The sequence below is a fragment of the Rousettus aegyptiacus genome, unplaced genomic scaffold, assembly GCF_014176215.1.
Source record: "Rousettus aegyptiacus isolate mRouAeg1 unplaced genomic scaffold, mRouAeg1.p scaffold_m13_p_13, whole genome shotgun sequence".
Classification (NCBI taxonomy): domain Eukaryota; kingdom Metazoa; phylum Chordata; class Mammalia; order Chiroptera; family Pteropodidae; genus Rousettus; species Rousettus aegyptiacus.
The window spans coordinates 13,432,099-13,455,336 of NW_023416288.1; the positions used below are offsets into that span (position 1 = coordinate 13,432,099).

Below are 23,238 nucleotides of genomic sequence, written 5' to 3' on the forward strand. Positions count from 1 at the left end.
CTACATGTTAAAATGATACTGGTGAGATATATTGGGTTAAATATATTATTAAAATTAATTTCACCTGCTTTTTAATGTGGCTACAAGAAAATTTTAAATTACATGTACGACTCTTCTTATATTGTTGTTTGACAGCTGTATCCTCTTTACTGTATCCTCTCTACTCAAAGTGGACTGCATGCATTAGCATCACTGGGAACAGAATGTCAGATCCCTCCCCAGACCTCCTGAATCAGAATCTGTATTTTAACAAGATCCTTGGAATTAATTGACACATTAAAGTTTGAGAGTCACTGCTCTGTGCTCTATATCCTGTAAGAATGTCCTCTGAACTCTGGAAGAATGGTTCTCAATGCTGGTTGCATATTTAGAATCGCTCAGGAAGCTTTTTAAAAAATAATTTTTGAAAAATGAGGCTGTCTGAGCCTTACTTAGAAAGATGCCAATTTAATTGGTCTACGGCAGGACGCAGGCAAGTGTATGTTTACACAGCTTCCCAGATGTTTCCTGATGTGCCATCAGCATTGAAAACTACTGCTCTTTGGGTGCTGGGTTAAATTTGTGTTTAAGTTTTATGACAAGAATATTTCGTAGGGAGTGCTGTGTATTTCATATTGGAAAGCATATTAGTTGTTCCACTTTTAGTGATCTTAAAATTGAACAGTGGATTAAAGTGGTGACAGCCTTATTTATCTTTTTTAAAAGTTCCTGTCAGCCTTTCATCTAATGAAATGAACCATAAATGAGGATTACCTGGAGCAATTGTTCATTAAGATTTGTAAAATGGTAATTTCCTAATTGTTACTCCTTCCATGTTTATTGGCTGGAATCAATTATGAATCATTTATAAAGAAGAACTTGATCTCATTAGTTAAGGCTATTTGGTGGTTACCATTACAGTAATTATAGGATATTATTAATTTCCAGAATAAGATGCCAATTCCCTACTCAGTTACCAAGGAGAGGAAGATTTTGCTTTCTCTTTTATTTTTTGAGAATATGAACTTTTTATAAATACTCTCTTGTATAATGTGAATTAGCTTATACAAGATTAATAAATAAGGTGACGATGTCAGTTAAAGAAATCCTTGATTCATAGTCGATTTTTCCCAGAAGTTAGTTTCTCAACAAGTAACACCAGCCAAATGTAAAATACACTAATACAGGCAAATACTGTAAGCCATCAATAGATGGCGAACCCTGACTGTACGCTTAACATGCAGTCCTCTGGTTCAGTTGAACTGGAACATGGAGGTGCTTGTGCATTTTGTCCTTGCCTTCATGACAAATATCAGCCTCAGCAGCCTCAGCCCTCCCTTACACCTCTTCCATCAAATCGCCTTTCTTTTGTTGTTGTTAAAATTGTTGTTGTAGTTATTGTCATATTTCTCAATAGGAATTTAACAAATATTTTAGGGTTTGAAATTGTATTAGGATTGTTATTGTTTTTCTTAGTGTTACAGTTAGAAAGTTGAATAAGTTTTGAGTTGTCAGCTCCTAACCTTATCATAAAGCCAGTTATTTTCAGTGTGTTATTGCAGAACTCTAGTATTTTGTTTATTATAGTAGAAATGCCTGTATTCACTGTGTTTCTATTACTTGCATTTATTTTTCTTTTTGATGCGCACATTATCTTCACTTGGTCTTAATAATTCTATTAATTCCTGTGTTCTTCTGACTTGACCCATTTGTCTTTGATAACTTTCTTGCTTTCTGGCAGGAGATATATCCCAGGCTCATCACGTATATTTCCTGCCCTAGGGAAGGCCACTTTTCTAAAGAGCCAGGGTTTATTTTATATTTTAAAATGAGAGGGGAAATGAGGCATTTAACTTTTTTTTGAAGTTCTAAATTCTCATTTATATTTCTTTTCAAAGGATACTGTTAAGTTCTCAAGTGCAACCAATTTTGAAAACCACTACTGTTCTAAGGGACTTTGCTAGAGTTGGGTTTAACTTTTTCAGTAAGAATATTTTATAGGTAAATAATTTACAATTTTTGGCTACCTGGCTTTTTAGTCTTCTTTCAAAATATTTTATTTGAATGAAAGTAATTATAAAGTTATATGGCTGTGTCTAAAATTAACAAACAAAAACACAAAGAACTTTTTTACATTAACATTAGTAAGACATTAGAGTATTCACAAGCTATATAAGTGTTTTCCAATTCTGTAAAATTTTAAGTGAATAGAAGAGTAAGTTCTCATTACTCTTGTTACTAGATTGCTTTTGTAACTTCTCTGACATTTATTCACTTGACAAATATTTATTGAGAATGTATGAAGAGCCAGGCCCTGTTCTAGGTTTCTGGGTGCTGGTGACTCAGGAATAAATAAAACAAGTTTCTGCCCTCTCACAGAGCTCATGTTTGGTGGAGGGCAAAGACTAACAGTAAATAAATATCATCTGAGTGGTGGTCTCGTTCCTCTTCCAAAGTAGTCAAGAGAAGAGAGAGGTAGATAATTCTTTTTTTCTGTGTTCCTAAGAGAGTTGGGGGATTGGGGGGGGGGCGGAGTGTATGTTACACCCTGTGCTTGGTGGTTTTGCCTTTCTTTGACCTTCAGCACTCTACCTAGCCATTCTGTCCATGAGCATGAAAGTGCATTACTATAGTCATATTAAATACTTTATTTTTGTGAAGATTATAGCCTACAGATTTTTCAGTGTGTCGTGTCACAAATAGTACTGGAATACATTGTAAGAATGACAGCATATCATATAATAAGTGATAAGTGAAAAATAACCAGGATTTGATGTAGTGGTGTTAGGCATTTTATTAGACCCATGCTCAAAACTTAGCTCATAGCCATGTGCTTCAAATGTATTGCTTTATCAAAATTAAAAATTGCATCATATTATGGACCTTTTGGGTTGTTTAGGAGTACTTGGATCACATATATGTACACACACACACACACACACACACACACACACACACACCCAGCAGCTGAAAGTATAACTTCATTATCATCATTGGAATAGCCTCTGAGGTAAGAAGCAAAGGAGAAAGGATAACCGTCAAGTCAAGCTTGGAGACACAAGATAAAGAATCAACTAAAACAAAATAATATCTTTGAATTGGCTTAGCACTGTTATCAAAATACAGAGTACAGAATTATCTAGATCTTTTAAAAGGGCTTGTCAGTAAAGGCTAGATTTGAGCCTAACCTCTGAAAGGAAGGAAAGAAACCAAACTCTGGAAATCTTATCTTTTCCTCCTTCCTTTAAAATAATGAATGTAATATTTGGGGCTCAAAAGAATGTAGGATCTAATTTTTAAAGCCAAGGTACTCTATATTTATGGGAAATCTGTTTGAGGACTTTGAGACTAGAAGTGGGAAAACCAATCATTGGGAACACCAATAATTAATGACTAAGTAGAGGAAGGGACCACCACTGAAAGAGACCAAGAAGAAACAGCCAGAGAGATATAGTTTTGTTTTTATTTCACAAGAGAAAATTATTATTATATTCACCTAAGGAGTATTAAAAATACTATTGTCTGGTCCCTACCGTCATAGACTCTCATTTTGTTGATCTGAGATGACACTTGGGTATAGATATTTTTTAAACTTCCCCAGTTATTTGACTCAATGGTCAGGGGAGAGAACCTGTAGTCTAGAAGTTTTTTGTGATATTTAGCAAAGCAAAGTGATATTTATTATGCCCTTAACAGCAATTTAATTACTTCCCTAAACATTAAAGCTTCTTAGATATTTTGTTATTTTAAGCAAGAAAGATGCACTGGAATTTAATTTCTGGTAGTTTTGAAAAAGAGAGTATTCTATATTTATGATCTTCCCTTGCAGATTATTTTTCTAGGTGCTTTTCTTTAAGATTCTGTGTTATTCTTTCGATCCAGAAAAGTGGATCATAGCTTATTTTGATAATGATAAATTTGCTGTTTTGCAGTTTAACATTTGTTCATTCTACTGACGTTTATTGAGCCCCTCTTCTGTCCTAGATTCTAGGCTTGGTATTAAGAATACAGAAATAAATGTGTTCTAGTTCCTGCCCTCAAAGGGCGTACAGAAGACACAGACATAAACAATAAGAGCAATAAGATGTCACAAGTGCTATGATAGAGGCTTGTATTGGATACAGTGTGAAACAGGATTTCATTGTAAAGGAGAATCAGCTGGGAAGGATTTAAGGTGATGGTGACACTTATACTAATCCTTTAAAGTGGTTTAGACATTTAATAGACTATCATGGGAAGAGATGGGTTTTCTAGGCACAGAAAACAAAGACAAAAACACAGAGATTAGAGTCCATCAAATACAGGAAACTGTGGTGGCTCCTTATTACTCATAGAGGGAGGGAGGGAGGAAAGGAGAGAATGTGTGTGTGTGTGTGTGTGTGTGTGTGTGTGTGTCTTTCTGTCTGTGTGTCCATCCATCCATCTGTCTCCAGATAAGAAAAGACTATATGCTAAGGAGCTCTGTGGACTTAGAATATCATATTGGATTTTCATTTTAAAAAGATAAACCTTTGAAATACTATTTCTGATATATAAATAAATACTTATTGAGAACCTACTTTGTTCCAGGACTATGCTAGATATTGAGAATTTAAACATGAATAAGGTAACTTTGAGAATATCAAAGTTGACTAAACAACTGACATCTAAATGATGTGATGAGAGTATAGGAATGTGTGTGTATATATACATACACATATGTATATGTATACACACACATATATATATAGCAGTACAAATATATGTACTTTTCAGAGGTAGCACAGGAGTAGTGGTCCAGGGAAACAATCACTTAAAGTTGATATTAGAATAGAACTTTCCAGGAATTCTCCAGGTGGCCAAGAGAGAGGAAGAAAGGAAGGTTATTCTAGGTAAAGGGAAGAGCATATACAGAAACATGGTGCAAAACATCATATGAGAAAGATCAGTTAAAAAAATATTAACTAAAGTATTACAAGCAAATAGTTTATCTGGGAACATTGAAATATTTTTTATTAGGACTATACATTTTTACTTGAGATGAGCCTCTCTTTTAAATTAAAAGGTCTATAAAATGCTTCATATTATCAGAGGAGGAGGTAAATATACCCTTCTTGATGGCTTAATTCATGTGACAAATTCTCACAAACTGAATTTTAGCAAATTACTTAATTGACAACTTGGATGTGGAATGCGATTTTAAAAAGAGACAGTAACTAATAATGCATTTTTACTAAATTCTTTTTTTTAAAAAAAAAATATTGAGAAATACATTTACTCCTAAATAGACATAAAGGATTCACAGTGAAGTCTTTAGTGTTTATGATCAACCCAGAGTCTTATTGTGTTGTGTTGTACTGTACTTAGTTAAGATAAGCTAGCAATAATCATATAAAGAATAATTATAAACCTAAGAAAAATAAAGTGTTGATGGAAAATTTCATTCTTATGTATAGTGCAAATTATATATTTATAAGGTATAGGAATTTTTCAGGCTTTAGCTAGTAGTGTCCATGGAATAAATTATAGCCATTGAATGTTTCTGTCATGCCAAGGAGGATTTAATAAGAATTATTTTTCCTTTGAAAAATAAAACAGCTCTTTGAACCTTAACTGAAAACTATGCTGTTTTGTTTGAAACTATTTCACAGGAAAGCTGGACTCCATATTTCAGAGAGGTTTTGTGTTTATAAATCCACAGTATTTTGAATTTATATCCATCCATCAAAGGTATGCTCAGGTGAGACAATTAAGGGTATGTTCAAAGAACTCATGAAATAATCCATTGAAAAATTAATACTGATATATATTTCAACATGTAAAAAATACATATAAAAACAATACTTTCAAATGAGATATTTTTATTTTTCAAGTAAAAGAACTTTTTACAAAAAGCAAGGCAAAGATCCTTCAAGGATCTAGAAGCCAATTATTGGGAATGGTAGAATATAATAAGAGGAGAGTTTAAGTTGTACTGTCTGGACTCCCTCTTTTGAGGATGTTTATCATGAAAAAATATAATTACAGATATTTTTAGGTGGTTGTTTCTTCACCTATTTTAAGTGTATATTTCACTGCCCACCTAATATATTACTTGATATTAGTTTTCAATTTTTATGAAAATGCTATCTGTGAAATATTTTGTAGATTTAATTAAAAAGTTTAGGTTAAAACTTAAATTGGGGGTGAGTACAGACAAAAAAGCACTCTCAAAGTCTTTCAAATGTAGTGTTTTAAGTATGCAGTTGAAGTTACCAACTTAAAATAGGAAGTTATAACTACAAGATTTTTTATTCAAGACTCAAGCTAACCACAAAGAACAAACCTGTAATAGAAACACAAAAGATAAAAAGGATCAAAACAAATCACTGCAAAAAAAATCATGTAACTAAGGAATACAGCAAGAGAAAAAGGGACAAAACAACTATAAAACAGACAAAAAAAAAAAACCCAGTTAACAAAATGGCAATATTAAATCTATACTCATCAACAATTGCCTTAAATATTAATGGAGCAAACTCACCAATCAAAAGGTGCAGAGTGACTGAATGGATTTTAAAAACAGGATCCATTGATATGCTGTCAACAAGAGACTCACTTAAGATTTAAAGATACACATAAACTGTAAGTGAAGGAATGAAAAAAAGGAGTTTCATCCAGAAGAAAGCACAATAGCTATACTTATATCAGACAAAACAGACCAAGTTGAAAACAGTCCTAAAGTTGAAGGTCATTACATAATGATCAAAGGGTCAATTCAACAGGAAGGTATAACAAATATAAATATATACACATCCAACATCAGATCACCTAAATATTTAAAACAAAGACAACAAAAAAAACTGTTAGAACTAATAACAAATTCAGCAAAGTTGCAAGATACAAAATCAGCATACAAAAATCAACCATACTTCTATATAAAATGGTGAACTATCAGAAAAAAATTTTAAAAAGCTAATTCCATTCACAATAGCAATAAGAATAAAATACTTAAGAATAAACTTAACCACAGAGGTGAAAGATTTGTACACTGAAAATTTAAAGACATTACACATTAATGAAAGAAATTAAAGAAGACACAGATAAATGGAAAGACTGCCTATATTCATGGATTGGAAAACTTAAAATTCTTAAAATGTCCATATTAACCAGAGTGATATTCAGATTCAGTGCAATCCCTGTCAAAATTCAATTGGCATTTTTCACAGAAATAGAAAAAAACAATCCCAAAATTCATATGAAACTACAAAAGACCCTGAATAGCCAAAGCAATTTTGAGAAGAACAAAGTAGGTGGCATCACATTTCCTGGTTTCAAAATATATTATAAATTTACAGCAATCAAAAATGTATGGTCCTGGCATTAAAACAGACATATAGACCACTGGAACAGAATAAAGAGCCCAGATATAAATCCATGCATCTACAGCCAACTGCTCTTTGACAAGGGTACCAGGAGCACACATGGAGATATACTCTCTTTAATAAATGGAGCTGGGAAAGCTGGATACCCATTACAGAAGAATGAAATTGGACCCTTATAAGTTGTACAAAAATCAACTGAAAGTAGATTAAAGACATAAACATAAGACCTTTAACTATAAAACTACTATTAAAAAAAGTCAGAGGGGTCAAATATGTCGTGACAGAAAGAAATCTAACTATGAGAGGTGAACACATAGTGATATATATATATGCCTTACTGTTAAAGTGTGCAGCTGAAACTTACTGGATTTCATTAACCAATGTCACCATAAAAAAATAAATAAATTTTAATAATAAATAAATACCAGTAGCTCAGAAGATGAAAAAAAATCAAGAAATAACTTCTTGACATTGCTCTGGGCATTAGTTTTTTGAATATGATACCAAAAACATAGATGACAAGAGCAAAAATTTATAAAATGGGATTGTATCACACTGAAAAAAAGATTCTGCACAGCAAAGCATCAGTCAACAGAGTGAAAAGGCAACCTCAAGAATGGGAAAAATATTTGCTATCTTTCTGATAAGAAGTTAATATCCAAAATACATAAGGAACTCTCAAAAGCAAAAAAAAAAAAAAAAAAAAAAAAGCTAATTAAAAAATGGACAAACTTGAACAGAGATTTCTCCAAAAAAGACATAAAATAACCAACAGGTACATGAAAAGATGCTCAACTTTACTAATCATCAGGGAAACGCAAATAATAATCATAATAAAATATTACCTCATACCTGTTAGGGTGTCTGTTATCAAAAGACAATAGATGACAAATGTTGATGAGAATGTGTCAAAAGGGAATGCTTGTACACTTGATGGAAATGTAAATTAGTACATCTACTTTGGAAAACAGTATAGAGGTTTATATATAATATAATATTCCTCAAAATATTAAAAATAGAACTATTTTATGACCTTGCAATCCCACTTCTGGGTATTTATCCAAGGAAATGAAATCAGGATGTCAAAGAGATATCCTCACTCTCATATTAATGTCAGCATTATTTACATTAACCAAGAAGTGGAAGCAACTTCAGTGTCCATCGATAGATGAATAAAGAAAATGTGACATACATATCACATTTTATGTATGTATAAAACCCTGCGCCTCGATACATGTTCACAAACCATAATGGATTATTATTCACCTTTAAAAAGAAGGTAATTCTGCCATTTTCAACATGGATAAACCTGGAAGACATTATACTAAGTGAAATAAACAAACTCAGAAAGACACTGTGTTGATCTCACTTATATGTGGGCTAGAGAATCATAGAATGAGGGGAAGGAGATATCTTGGTCAAGGGGTACAAAATTTTGGTAATGCAAAATGAATAAATTCTGGAGATCTATTGTACAACAACATGACTATAGTTAACAATACTGTATACTTGAAATTTTCTAAGGGGTAGATCTTAAGTGTTCTCATCACCAAAATAAACATATCTATGGGAGGTGATGGATATGTTAATTAGCTTGAGTGTGGTGATTATTTCACATTATATATGTATATCAAATCATCAAGCTGTATACTTTAAATGTATACAATTTTAAGTTGTCAATTTTACCTCAGTAAAACTGGGGGAATAAAAGATTGAATCATGGTTGTTTTTTTTAATGGCCAAATTCCTGAATAATTCTTATTGAAGATCTGAAAAGATATTAGCTGACTGTCTAGTAATTTAGAGGTAGATACCACAGGAAAGTTCTTAAAATTAGCTGTGATAAATATATTATTGCTACTTTCTTAGTAAATTAAACAAATTTCCTTTAGTATATCTTTCTGTAGAAGTATTACCTTAAAAAGCAAGAATGTTAAATTGACTTATAAGTGACACATAAACCCTGTCTCATATAGAATGATTCAATTTATAGATGAATTCAGTAAAGTTAGTATTGATTAGAATTTTAATTAAAGTGAAATGCTAATTACCACATCCTTTTACCATTAATTGCCACTGATTTTGCACTATGAAATAACAGTAGTTGTTGAATAATTTAAGATGAACCTATTTTTAAGCTTGGCCAAATGAGAAAAATATCCTCATTCTTCACATTAACATGAGTTGGATTACCTTTAAGTAGGTCTTGAAGTTAACTGGTATATTTTGTTCTAAGGTAAGCAATAGGATTCTTTGATTGCAGGCAACCGCAACCACAACCACAACCACAACCAACTCTTACGCACCAAGGGAATTCGTTAGATTGATATCAGCACTCAGAAAGACTGGAAAAGTAGGCCTGGAAAGGCAGAAGCTGAGCTCCTTCAGAGTACTGGAAAGTAGAAACTTTAAGAATGTCTTTGCTGGTATTTTCAGTCACGAATCCATGGCCAGAATGAATAAACTGTTTTTTCTGTTACTTGATATAGACTCTAATCAAGATTCAACATTCAGGAATGGGGTTTCAGCCTCACTTAATTCACTTGACTGCCTCCTAGTGTAGTGGAGAGGTAAAAGGAAGAGCCCTACACAGGGATCCTGCAGGAACTTATCCTTTTCATAGTGACATGGCAAGTGCCAGGATTTACTATCTCCACATTCCTCATGAAAGGTGGAAAACAGATGAGGCGTTGATGGAAACTATACCTAGTCAATACACTGAAATTGAACTTCCAGTTTCAGAGGACCATGCAACTAACCACAGAAAACAATATCATTATGATTTCTAAACACAAAGGTCGAAAGACAATACCTTAATTTGTCATTAGGCAAAAATTCTTCATGGGCAAAGAATGTGTAAAATCTTTTATGAAACCTCAGTTCCTGTTTCCAGTTTATATAGTAGAAAACTTTATACTTTCTAGAAAGAATATATTCTAAATTGGAGGTTGTTCAAGTACTTGTCATTAACTGAGTTCTACCAATGTCATTTCCACACAGATACATATTTGTTTTGCTCTGAGCATTTCCTATAAGCCAGTTATGACATAGGAGTGGAGTTTTCCAGTGACATTCACTGGAGACCCTAGAGAGGGGTAATATGTGAAAAATCTAGTAAGAGAACCCAAAATAATGGTACTTTATTATAATAGATTCTCTGACCAGTAATCTCCATTTCTGCTTTACACGGTTTTTCTGTCAATCTTATTTTTTTCCTAATAACTCTTTACTATTTTTATTAAAAAACAATGTTAAAGTATCATGATAGTTCTTTAAAATTTTTTGTTTTTTTCCAGTGAAATGAAATTGTTGGACCTACTCTAAAATACTATGTTAATGAGATACATTCTCATAACTTCTGCCTGTTTCACTTGTAGTAGTCCATTCTGAGAGAGAAGCTAGTGTTTATGTCAGATATTTCTTTGTGGACATAGAGGAGCAAATATTTATAAATGCATGCAGATGACCCTGTTAAATCAGAAATATTTGTATGTAGCCCATTAGAGATATATTAAATGGGGTTATTCCATTAGAATCATGTTCCCAGCCAGAGATGCGTGCAGGTTGATTTCCTCTAGTCCAGGATTGTCTTGCTAAGCACACCGTTGACTCTGCCACCCACAATGGGACTATTTTCTCTTAATAGTGGCACACACATGTTCCTGCTTCTGAGCTGACAGCTCAGAAACATTGGTACATTAATGTCATAGACTCCTGTTGCCTATGTGGCATTTTAAGGTCTTTTAGAGGTAGAATAAGACCTTTGCAAACAGAATTATACTTTTAAGTTATCTTTAACCACCACTTCAAATGTTGAATTGGTATTGTGACAATGATCAGTTGGTTTATGAAGTTGAAATTTGGCAAAAAGGTAAATTTTGCAAGTTCTTATTAACAAATAAGAGTTCTACAAAAATGAAAGGAAACCATGAATTGTTATAATGGCTTTATTCTGTAGTCGAACTATTTCCAGTGGATTATATTGTTCGATGCAGTTTTGATTGATGTAATTATTTTCATGAAGATATATTAGTAGTCACTTCTATCAAAAACAATTATAGAAATCATGGATTTTTTATTTTATATTCTGCATTTGTTTATTTTTAATTCATTTTAACTTTTTTACTGAATTAAATAAGTTACTTTTATAGATTGGTGAAGTTTGAATCTAGGAAATCACACACATGGAATTTTTATTTTCCTTCATATTTTAACTAGCATCTGATAACTTAAAGCTTTAAGATATCACCATCGTTTTTTAGTTAAGATGTAAAATGCAGCTTGAGTCCTTTCATCCTTCAGTAGTATCTCTGTGGAAAAGCCAGAGATACTACTGAAGGATGCACCCAGAAGAGAAAGAAGGAAAAACACATATGACAGGAAACAAATCATAGTCCCGATTAGCCTTTTTGTAGTTTTGTCACAGTCTGTTAAAATACCATTTTAAAAAGATGAATTTTGGGGGCCTGAATTGATACCATTAGGTTCCTCTGCCAATGCGGAACAATGAAGACAAAAGCACTCACCATCTTAATATTCACAGGACTGTGCTAAAGAATAATGATTTAAGATCAAGACAAGAGTTAACTGCCCACCTCACCAACCAGTGGCCTTCCCCAGGAGCTCTGGATGTCAAAGCTGTTGCCTTGGATACGTTGCTTTACCGAAAACACAATAAACAGTGGTATGAGTAAGTGTAATACTTTTTTTTCCAACTAATTACAAATTTAGTTGTACCAAAACATAATGACTATCCACTTTGGTTCTCAGTTATTATTCTTTCTGAATTTATTATTAGCTTAGAGCAAAAGGACTTAAGACTACTTTGGCTTGGTAAGGTTAGATTAAGGCAGTGATGTGTTAATATTTTGAAGCCAAGGCACCCTGGGGAAGTAAAACATCTGAAAAATTACTATGCAGTATTGTACCAGGTACCCGCTTCTCCTTCATTTAATCTTCAGCCAGTCCTTCAGTTAAGTCCATGAACGCCTGTTTAATGAGCCGTCTATTTTTGAATTCCAGCTTTGGTGTTTGCATTTGCCTTAGGATTAATTTTCCTGATAGTTAGAAAACACAAAATTTCATCTCATGAAAAGATAGAAGATATTTAAATGTTCTTGGTGGGTCTGAAAGAGTTCTGTTAATTTTCAGTAAACCTAATTTTTGGTTTATAGATGATATAATCATTTCACCTGTGGACCCCAAGATCCCTTTAATATTTCTTAGTCTCGGCGTTCAGAACTATGTCATTTAATTGTTTCTCAATGTTCAGAGAGCTGCAAAATCTTAGGCTGTCTGCCTTTAGGTAATCTTCATTTTGGAACTTGTAAATTGTATTACCTTCTTTTGGTTTTTAGCTACTTTTCCATCTTGATAATTTTTTTTCAATATCTTTATATTCCTATCTCTCTTTAGCTAATTTCTGATTATTTTCCCTGCTCTCCCTCCAACTCCTTATGTTCTCTTTCTTCCCGTCTCTCTTTTCTCTTTCCTCTTTTTCTCTCTTCTTTCTTTCCTCCCCTCTTCTTCTTTCTCTGCTCTTCTATTAGAGCCCTTGTTTTTAAAATTCACTGGTAGAGCTACACACTTCTTTCTGTGCTTCTTAGAGTACCTTTCACTGGGTAATTGATAGCCAGACATTTCTACAAAGAATGTTTTAGCACAGACACAATTTCCACCTGCTTTTACTCTGTCATTTTTTCATTTGTCAAACATAGAACTCAAATTTGACCTTCTGTTAATTTTTTTGCTAAGGGCTTAATCGCTTACTTATTTATATTTTTGTTTCATTGATTGCTAGAGATTAGTAGGAAATTGTGAGCAGATGATTTACAGAATAAATCAGTAGAACTCGCTTCAACATCTACTAAACCGTGCTGCTTAGTATGATTCAAGGTGTTGACTGAGTCTTTCATGGATTGGAACTAATCCATGAAAATAAAATTTTGTTTTATACCCTTGTAAAAGTTATGTATAACTAGAATATATTTTTTATATGGTATATAATTTTATCTTTCAGTAGCATATTTAATTAATGGAAGACTATAATGGAAGAATATTCATATATTTGTATATCTAACTTATGGCTGAAAACAAAATATATAGCAATACTTGGTACACTTATCTCATCTATATATAACATATGAGATGTTCCTATTTTTTTAACTGCAAAAATATTATAACTTTAAATCCTGACAAGTTAAAAGTCTAGTAAGTGTCTTTTTATTGCTGTATCTATGTTGTCACTTGAGTGAGAGGTAAAATATTTTCGCCAAAAGACATGTGTATACCCAACTTAACTATAGAGCTACCTCTTCAGAAATCAATGAGTCTAAGTGGATAATTTATTTGTAGTTTACCCTTGCATGATATAATAAGTGACTGGTTTTTATAAAATATTATAGTGGCAACAAAAGTATTTGAAGTTTCAGAAAAGAAAGCAGTGAAACTGTTCATCTGTGTAGCATGGATCCAGATTTTATATGTGACACAGTTACTCTATTAGTTTAAGAAGGAACACCCTTTCCCTCCCAGCATCATCCCTTAATCTGATCTGATCTTTGGTGGTGGTATTGCTTTTAGATGTTCTTACTGCCAAACTGATATCCCTAAACAAATATATATCCTTAAGTGTGCAGCTAGGGTGTAATGGAGAGATCAGTGGACCTAGAGTTTAAGTCATGACTTACAAGTAATCTCTTGTTGTGTAACACTAAGCAACACTAAGCAACACTTTCTCTTCTTACCTTTTGTTTCTGCATCTGCAATACTGGGCGTAATGCCTATTTTAAAATAATTGTAAGGGTCATGTGGGGTAATAAATTGTCTGGTACTTAATAATTTCCAGTAAATTATTTATTTATACTCTATATAATTTTTCTTGTTTATACTGTCATATAAACTGTGTCTTTCGTGTTTGGAGAATACATACTCACACAACATCCCAAGCTCTACTTTCCTAAGAGTTTGTAAAACCTTATGCAAAATTATAATGATCAGCGAGTCCCCAATTGTTCTGAATAAATAATTCCAACTTTTTCATGTAGAAATAGAGACTACATGATTACAGTTGACATTCAATATCAATTTCAGGTGTACAACATAGTGGTTAGACATTTTAACATAAGTTACAAAGTGATCCCCCCAGTATGCTTAGTACCCATCTGGGACCATGTGTAGTTATTGAAATATTACTATATTCCCTATGCTGTACTTTATATCCCTGTGACTATTTTGTAACTGCCAATTTGTACTTAATCTCTTCACCTTTTCCACCCAACCCTCCAACCTTCCTCCCGTTGGGCAACCATCTAAAGGTTCTCTGTATCTAGGAATTTTTTGTTTGTTTGTTTTTTAGATTCCAAATCTAATTGAAATAGTATACTATTTGCCTTCCTCTGATTTATTTCACTTAGTTTAATTAATACCCTTGAGGTCTATCGATGTGGTCACAAATGGCAAGATATCACTTTTTATGGCTGAATAATATTCCATTGTATACATGTACCATATTTTCTTTATCTATTCATCTATTTCTTAAAATGAGCCATTGAATAACTTAGCTATGTTGTCACCTACTCATGGAAGGACACCTTTCACAACAGAATATCTTAAATTTTTCTATTTACTATACTGTTTATGAAACTTTAAAAATTTCCAGTGTATTTCTTGATTATTTAGCCCTGGCAAGATGAGTTATGTTGGATTTTATATCTTTTCTTTCATTTCAAACATAGCAATATCATGTTAAAAATGTTAAGCATTATAGCATTATTGGCATACTGTAAAAACTCAATAAATAAGTATATGAAGTACATTCCCATAACACACATATAAATACTTATTTTCCAATAAGTTCTGTTTTAATATGTTTCTTTACATGTAAAGTCTAGGTCACATGATCTTATTAGATACAGGTTATATAATCTTATTAGGTTATTGTCTAACCTACTCATTCGCACCCCACAAGATCAGTTTCATTGTCATCACATTTATATTTTCCACTTAAGCTCTTTCAGTCTTCCAAGTTTATCATTTTTTCCCAATTTCACTATTATGTACAGAATTATTGAGGAGTATGAGCTTTTAGGTGCCCTTCATGATCTCTTTAGGCTAATTTTTCTTAATGACTCCTGAGGGTTAATCAATTTAGATGTATTAGAGGTTGTCCTTCCCATGTGTGTCTTTCTAGTATGTTTGGAGGAAGACTCCCTAAAGCACTGAGGCTGCAGAAATATTTTATAATTTGTAAGTTTCATATTGTCCCAATTCACATATATCCTTCTCTTTCAGGCTCCTTTGCATCCTTACATTGATTTTAGTAGATTAAGAGCATATAGACATTCTGCTACCACAAATATTTGTTTTATTCCTTAAACATGAAAATCAAACCAAGAATAAAAAGAATAGTATAACTCCGTTTTCATGCACAAAGTATATGTACATTGTTCATGTGTTTGTTTTTTGTACACGTGGATAATGTTTCCTGTGCATTACACTCTCTGCTGTCCAATGACTACCAGATAACGTAAATTATTATTGACCTCAATACATCTATTGGGCAAATAAGTGATGCAGATTATCCATATCATTACTTCTGATCACTGCTATAAAGTGTGAGATTGTAGAAAAATTTACTAATATGTGAATTCGGCCCTATTTCTCACTTTCGTTTTAGTTTGCCTTTATTTTCTATTCAATTCTGTATTCTGAAATTTGTATTTGAGTGATTTTTTAAATGTTTAAATATATATTGAATGCAGTGGATTTTATTATGTCCCAAATGCCCCTTCCTCCAAGTTTAAATTATATTTAACAATGTATGACACAGATTAAACTATAAACTTTTATGTAGTCATAATACATGACTATCTTGGGTTCTTATTTTGATTAAGTAAGCTATTACCATTTTGAAAATTTCTCTGAGAAATAGTAATAGATTGTTAATTGGTCTGTGTCTGGTGGGTTACATTTAAATCTTACAGTGTGATGTTAATGAGTCTAGAATTCTAAGTTAGGATTTAGCCACTGACCTTTTAAAGACAGAACTCCCAGAGATAGTTTTACTCCATGACAACATATATTTGTCAAATGGAGTTTCCAAGTGCATTGGAAATCAGGTAAGAATGTAGAAACCCAACCCATCTTTGTCATGAGTGAAAGGAGCTGAACTAGATTTCACCCAGATAGTGGGTCTGTAGTCAGTTTCATGAAAGGAAGATACTGACCAGCACTGCTCTACTATCTTATGAGTAAGGTGCTTAATTTAGGCATGGAACTTATGTCATTGCTGCAGAGCAGCGCCGTCTACCAAATTCTATTTCTGTATGCATTGGCATTTGGTTAAGTAAAGCCTATAGACTCAAGGACTGTTCACTAAAAGTGACAAATTAAAGTGTAGAAAGGTCCTGAAATCATTCTGAATTTGGAAGCGTGATATTCTGAAAGAAACGTCAGTATGGCAGCAGAAAGCTCATTTTGTGTTGCCGTTATCAGAGGCTGCGTTTACAAGCTTTCCTTCCTCAAAAGCATGACAGTCCCTGAGATTACTGTAAATGTGTGTCATCAAGCTCTTGGTCCTTAAAATATTCAAAAGAATTCTAAGTGTTTTTTGCTTGTTATCTTTTTGTTTGCAAATATTTCTATATATGATTTTTAAAGCAACATTAACAAGTTTCCTATGATGAAAAGTTAGTGTCAGAAACTCACTTTAAACCATTCTGTGCCTTCTACCTATTAGGCACAGAAAAATAATTTGGAAAATATTTATTTATATTTCCCTTAATTCCTGTGTTCCCAATTTCTTCTATAGCTAAGTAAATTAATATTTTAATGAAAATCAAGTGTAATTTTCAGTGATTTGATTAAACACTAGTATAATGTATATGGTCTATCTCAGCAAGCAAGGCTATTCTTTAAGAATAGTTTCTAATAAAATAGAAAGCCAAATATTTTCTTCCTATACTGCAGAGGAGATAGCATAGTAGTTAAGGGTCCAGAATTAGAGCCAGGCTCAAATTTAATCTTTGTTCAAATTTAATCTCTTTGTGCTCCTGTTTCCTCTGCTATAAAGTAGGGCTAGTAATAATTCTGACTTAGTTGTGACGATTAAATAAATATATATAAAATATGTAGAATAGTGCCTATCATTTTTAATTACATGTTGTGCAGCTCATATACATGTTATTTATTATAATTATTGGAAATTTCCTAGAGTAGAACTTCCTGTTACTTAAAAATGTAATTAAGAAATTTTATACTCTCAACATTTGAAAAGTCTTCATGTTATAAAGTGAGAACACTGCACTATAAGCTAGTAGTTATTCCATCACCTCATTTCTTAGAGGAAAAAAGGTACCTATTGTATATATCCCCCATACTTTATATACATTTGATAAATTTATAAGTCTGTTCTTGCAAATAAGAATAAAGAATAGCTGTGTAATAGATCATTTCAATTATATATGCTTTCCTATAACATAATATATAACATTGCTAAGAAATTAGATAGGGTTTGACTGCCTTGGGAAATAGATGTTGAACCTAGAAATCACATTTGTTTTCCTGGGGCATTTATATTTAGAAATAACAATGAATTCTGTTCTCTTACTTGAAATGTCAATAACACCAAAGCTGCATATACCTTTTTAGTTGGTTTTATCCTGACAAAACAAATAAGGACAGTTTAATAATATACTTTCATTAACTTTCCATTTATAAGTTTTTCCTGAAAATGGGCTCACAATTACAAATAGAGGAAAGAGGTTAATTATGTTAATATATATTAACACAAAAGAAGTATTTTATTACTCAGCATTTTTTTAAGTTTCTAAATTACAGGAATTTATAATAATTTGTTATAATAACCACTTGTAAAATATCAAGGCATTGAAGAATTCTTAGGTGCTTAGGAGACACTAGATCATTATTATGTCAATTTTGATTCTGCATTAAGTATAATCTGTAGATTTTTCTGCTCTTTTGACAACTGATAATAACCGGAAGTCCCTATTTCCTAACCAGCGGGATACTCAGCAATTGGTGTAAGGATTTAAATTTGTTTGAAAAATTGTTTTCTTTTCCATTTTCAGTGGATTAAATAGACACAACTCTAAAAGGGTTGAGGGTGAAGTATAATGGAGATCCTATTGCAGCCTTGATAAAGTTTAGAGGAAAAATTGGGGAGAAAATCAGATACTCAATAAATTGAAGAAAACCAGAAAAGAATATCTCTGGAAATTATTATTTTTTGTGTGTGCGCGAAGAAATTAAAGTAGTATTATACCCTTGTTTTACAGAAAAAGTTATCAAAGTCTTGACCAGTTATCAGCTGAAGTTAGCCTTTCTCAGACTTCACTGGATCCAGGTCAGTCACAAGGAGACGGAAAACAAGATACATTAAATTCAATCAGTGAAGGTAAGGAAAAAATTCTATTTGAAAATCACTTTTTCCTGCATTATCTATACTTTGGTTGCTGAGGATTGCTGAAGAATAATAGTGATATTTCTGTGAAGCATGCTAAGGATGAAGTTACCATTATTAAAAATGGCCTGTTCTTGTTTTTTTCTTGTGTTTGAGGCAAACCTTGAAAGACTCTCATTTTTTATTTCCTCACTTCCTATACTCCTTTCAGCCCACTCCAATATGGATTTTGTGTCTCTACCATTTAATGAAATGATTGATATGTATCCAAGCAATTTAACCACTGCCATATTGATTGTTAAAGTCAGTTTTCCAGCTTCTCTATTAAACACACCAGCAGCTTTTGAGCGAATTGACCCCTTTCTCTTCTTGAGTCACTTTTGGTACCTTGCTGTTCAGTATTCAGAAAAACTTGGGGAATAAACCTAAGAGTTTTCTTTTTCCTATTTACTGCTTTCAGCTGTGCTCTGTCAACCACATTTCCCCTTGAGTGTACCTTCACGAACAATATCTTGATCCAGTTACGTAACTTTCCAAGCCACTTTCAAAGATCGCATTTCAGTTTTCAAGACTCAGGCTATTCATTTTTAAACTTTAGTAGCTTAGTTGGTTCCAAGTTCTTTTCTTTCCTGCACCCAGCATAGGAGCAGAGCTGTGACTCTAGCCCTTTGGATTGGACTAGTGTTTGTATTATGTGGTGCTCACATCTTTTCTCTCTTCTTCTGCCCAGTTCTACATCTGCTGCTCTATGTGAGCTGGGGAGAGACAGTTTCTTACCTCAGGGGACCTTGCATTCTTCTATGCCTCCAGTTTCTTCCTTGTCTTCTCCATTGCAATAAATGGCACCACCATAGGCATTATCATAGATTCTACTTTTTACCCGTACAACTGCAAATCAGTTTATTAGCAAGTTCTGTCAGCCTCGCCCCCATACAACATGTGCTATATACAATGATGTATCATCTCCATTACTTCAACCCTAGTCTATGCCACCTGGAGCAAGCCTGTTAAATAGACTACTGCCACAGCTTTTTCATTGGCTTTCATCTCTCCTTCTTGCCCCCTCATAGTCCATTTTCCATACAGCAATCACCGATCTTTGAAAACATAAACCAGAAAGTATTATACCCTTACTTAAAAATCGCCAATGGCTCTCAATGGCAATCATAATAAAATTCAAACTACTTACTACAGCACCATAATTGTTGATAGAAAAGGGTGAGAACTTGTTATTATTTTTTTTTTTGAAGAAGAAGCACTTATTAAACCCCTCACATGACAGGTACTGTGCTAGTAACTACTAGGAGCTACCATATGTCATCAAATCTAACATGCCTTGGGTCTTAGGATACACCATTATTTTATGTACCACAAAAAAAGAAAAAGAAAATGCCAACAATTATACTATAATACATTTCCATATCTCTTAGCACTTTTTTATATTTAAGAGCTCTTAGACCTAAGCGAAATATATCACAGAAAAAGTTGAAAGCTATATGATTTCGCTTAATGTGGAATATAAAACTGAAAGCAACAAATGAACATGACAGAGATTTATGGACATGGACAACAGTTTAGTGGTTCCTAGAGGGAAGCGGGGGAGGTCAAAAAGGGTAAAGGGGGTCAAATATATGATGACAGGAAAAAATTTAACTTTGGGTGGTGAACGCATAATGCAATATACAGATGACATACTACTGAATTTACACCTGAAATCTACATGATTTTATTAACGAACGTCACCACAATAAATTTAATTTAAAAATAAAAATAGCTTGTTTTAAGAACATTTGAGATGTTGCCTCCAGCATATGTCATCAGTTTGGCTCAAATAGACTCTTATACAAGTTTTTAAAAAACCCAACAAACTGTAATTCACATAACAAAATTCACTGTTTTAAAGTGTGCAATTTAATGGTGTTTAGTATACAGTCTTGCACCTCTTAACAATTGGGATACGTTCTGAGATATGTGTCATTAGGCAATTTCGTCATTGTGTGAGCATCACTGAGTGCACTTACACAAACCTAGATGGTGCAGCCTACTGCACACCTAAGCTACATGGTACAGCCTGTTGCTCCTAGGTACAAGCCTGTGCAACATGTTACTGTAAAAACAAACAAACAAACAAAAAAAACAGAAAATGATACAGTCAAGAGACACATAAACATGAGATGTGTGAGGTTGCTGTCAGAGTAACACACCCTACTGTTTGACAGCTGTTTTTATAAGTAGAAAGAGTATACTTTATAACAATGAAAAGTAAAGTAAATACATAAGCCAGTAACATTGCTGTTTGTTATCATTGAGTTCCATGTACTGAACATAATTGTATGTGCTGTATACATTTACAGAACTGGTAGCACAGGTTTACACCAGCATCACCACACAGACAAGTAATGCTTTGCGTTAAGAGATATGACAGCTATGACATCAATAGGCTACAGGAATTTTTTTTCGGCTTCATTATAATCTTATGAGACCACCGGTGTACATGCAGCCTGTCGCTGACTGAAATATTCTTGTATGGTACATGACATAATTATGACAATCACCACTACCTAATTCCAGAACATTGCTATTACCCAGTAAAGAAAGCCCTGTACTTATTAGTGGTCAACCTCAATTCCTCCCCACCCCATCCCTTGGTAACTATTAATCTACTTTGTCTTTTTGGATTTGTCTATTCTAGACATTCATATAATGAAATAATACAATACATAGCCCTTTTTGTCTGGCTTCTTTGATTTAGCATAATGTTTTCACAGATCACCCACGTTACACCATATATAAGTGCTTCATTCCCTTTTATGCCCAAATAACATCGCACTGTTTGGATATACCACAGTTGATTTAGCCATTCTTTAGCTGCTTAGGTTGTTTCCACTTTTGTGCTATTAATAATGCTGCTATGAACATTCACGTACAAATTTTTATGTGAACACATAGTTTTACTTCTCTTGGGGATATAACTAGAAATGGAATTGGTTAGATCATGTTTAACCATCTGAGGAACTGCCAAACTATTTGTCAAAGTGACTACCATTTTACAATCCCACCACCAATGTAGAGAGTTTGTTTCTCCATACCCTCACGAATATTTGTTCTCTTTTATTATAGCCATCCTAGTAGGTCTGAAGTGGAACTTCATGGTTTTGATTTGCACTGCCATGAGTAATAATGCTGAGCATCTTTTCATGTTTATTGGCCATTCGTATGCATCATCTTGAGAAATGTTGCTCAAATCCTTTGACCGTTTAAAAATTTGTCTTTTTATGGTTGAACTGTAATAGTTCTTTATGTATATGTATATTCTAGATAGTAGACCCTTATCAGATCTATGATTTGCAAGTATTTTGAGGGATTTTTTGTTTCACTTTCTTGCCAGTGTTAACTCACAGTTTTAAATTTTGATGAAGTCCTGTTTATCCAGTTTTTCTTTCCTTTTGTTGTCATATCTAAGAAATCATTGCCTAATCCAAAGTCATGCAGATTTACACCTGTTTCCTTTTAAGAGGTGTATAGTTTTAAATCTTTTAGGTCTTTGATCCATTTTGAGTTAATTTTTTGTATTTTGTATATAATGTGAGCTAAGTGTACAATTTCATTCTTTGGCATGTGGATATTCTGCTGATTCTGGACCATTTGTTGAAAAGACTATTCTTTTCTCCCATTGAGTGGTCCTAGAACTCTTGTTGAAATATATTACATTATGTGGGTTTATTTTTGGATTCTTAATACTGTTTTGTTGGTCTATATGTCTCTGTCAATACATTATCTTTACTCTAGTACCACACTGTCTTGATTGCTGTAGCTTTGTAATTAAGTTTAGAAGTCAGGATGTGTGAGTCTTACAACTTTGTTCTTTAATGTCCTTTGCATTTCCATATGAATTTTATAATTAGCTTGTCATTTCTTTAAAAAAAATGGGATTAAAATTTTGAAGGGGATTATATTGAATCTGTAGATCAATTTGGGAAGTATAGCATTACTTTGTGGTTGTCAGTGTGTAACTCTTGCATTTTGGTTATATTCCTGAGTATTTTATTCTTTTAGATGGTATTATAAATGAGTTTTCTTACTTTTATAATTGTTAATTACTTTAGACTTTATGCATAGATTTTAAAATTTTACTTCTCTATAATACGAAAAATAAAAGTGAATCGTCAAGAACTTCTTCATGTTCAGTTTATATTTTCTGAGTCATTTTTGTGAATCAAAATTGTCAGTGACTATGCCTTTCCTCACAATATCACTCTCTGCCAACAGAGAACCACTTCCTAAAACAATACTCCACTATTGCAGGGATTTCTTTCAAATTACTAACAAATATCCTGCACATTTTTACACAGATACTTTCCTATTTGCCTAATTTATAGTTTCATTTTCTTCGTTAAGTCAAATGGTTTTGCAAGTTAAAACAGCTTCTCATCAAAAGCAACAGGAGTTCTGTAACAAATTGATGTTTAACCTTTTAACAGAAATCCTGCACAC

General features: G+C 32.9%; 1 protein-coding gene across 4 annotated transcripts in view; it reads left to right on the forward strand.

The window, feature by feature from the left end:
• The window catches only part of RUNDC3B (RUN domain containing 3B), a 121,894-nt gene that overhangs the window by 94,567 nt on the left and 4,089 nt on the right, over positions 1–23,238 (forward strand). For 2 of the 4 annotated variants that reach the window (XM_016148001.2, XM_016148002.2), the window contains 2 exons: positions 11,866–12,012; positions 18,620–18,738. In XM_016148001.2, the coding sequence (XP_016003487.1) occupies positions 11,866–12,012; positions 18,620–18,738 (266 nt within the window). The remainder of the gene's footprint in view (positions 1–11,865; positions 12,013–18,619; positions 18,739–23,238) is intronic. The other 2 variants (XM_016148004.2, XM_016148003.2) reach the window with 1 other exon arrangement.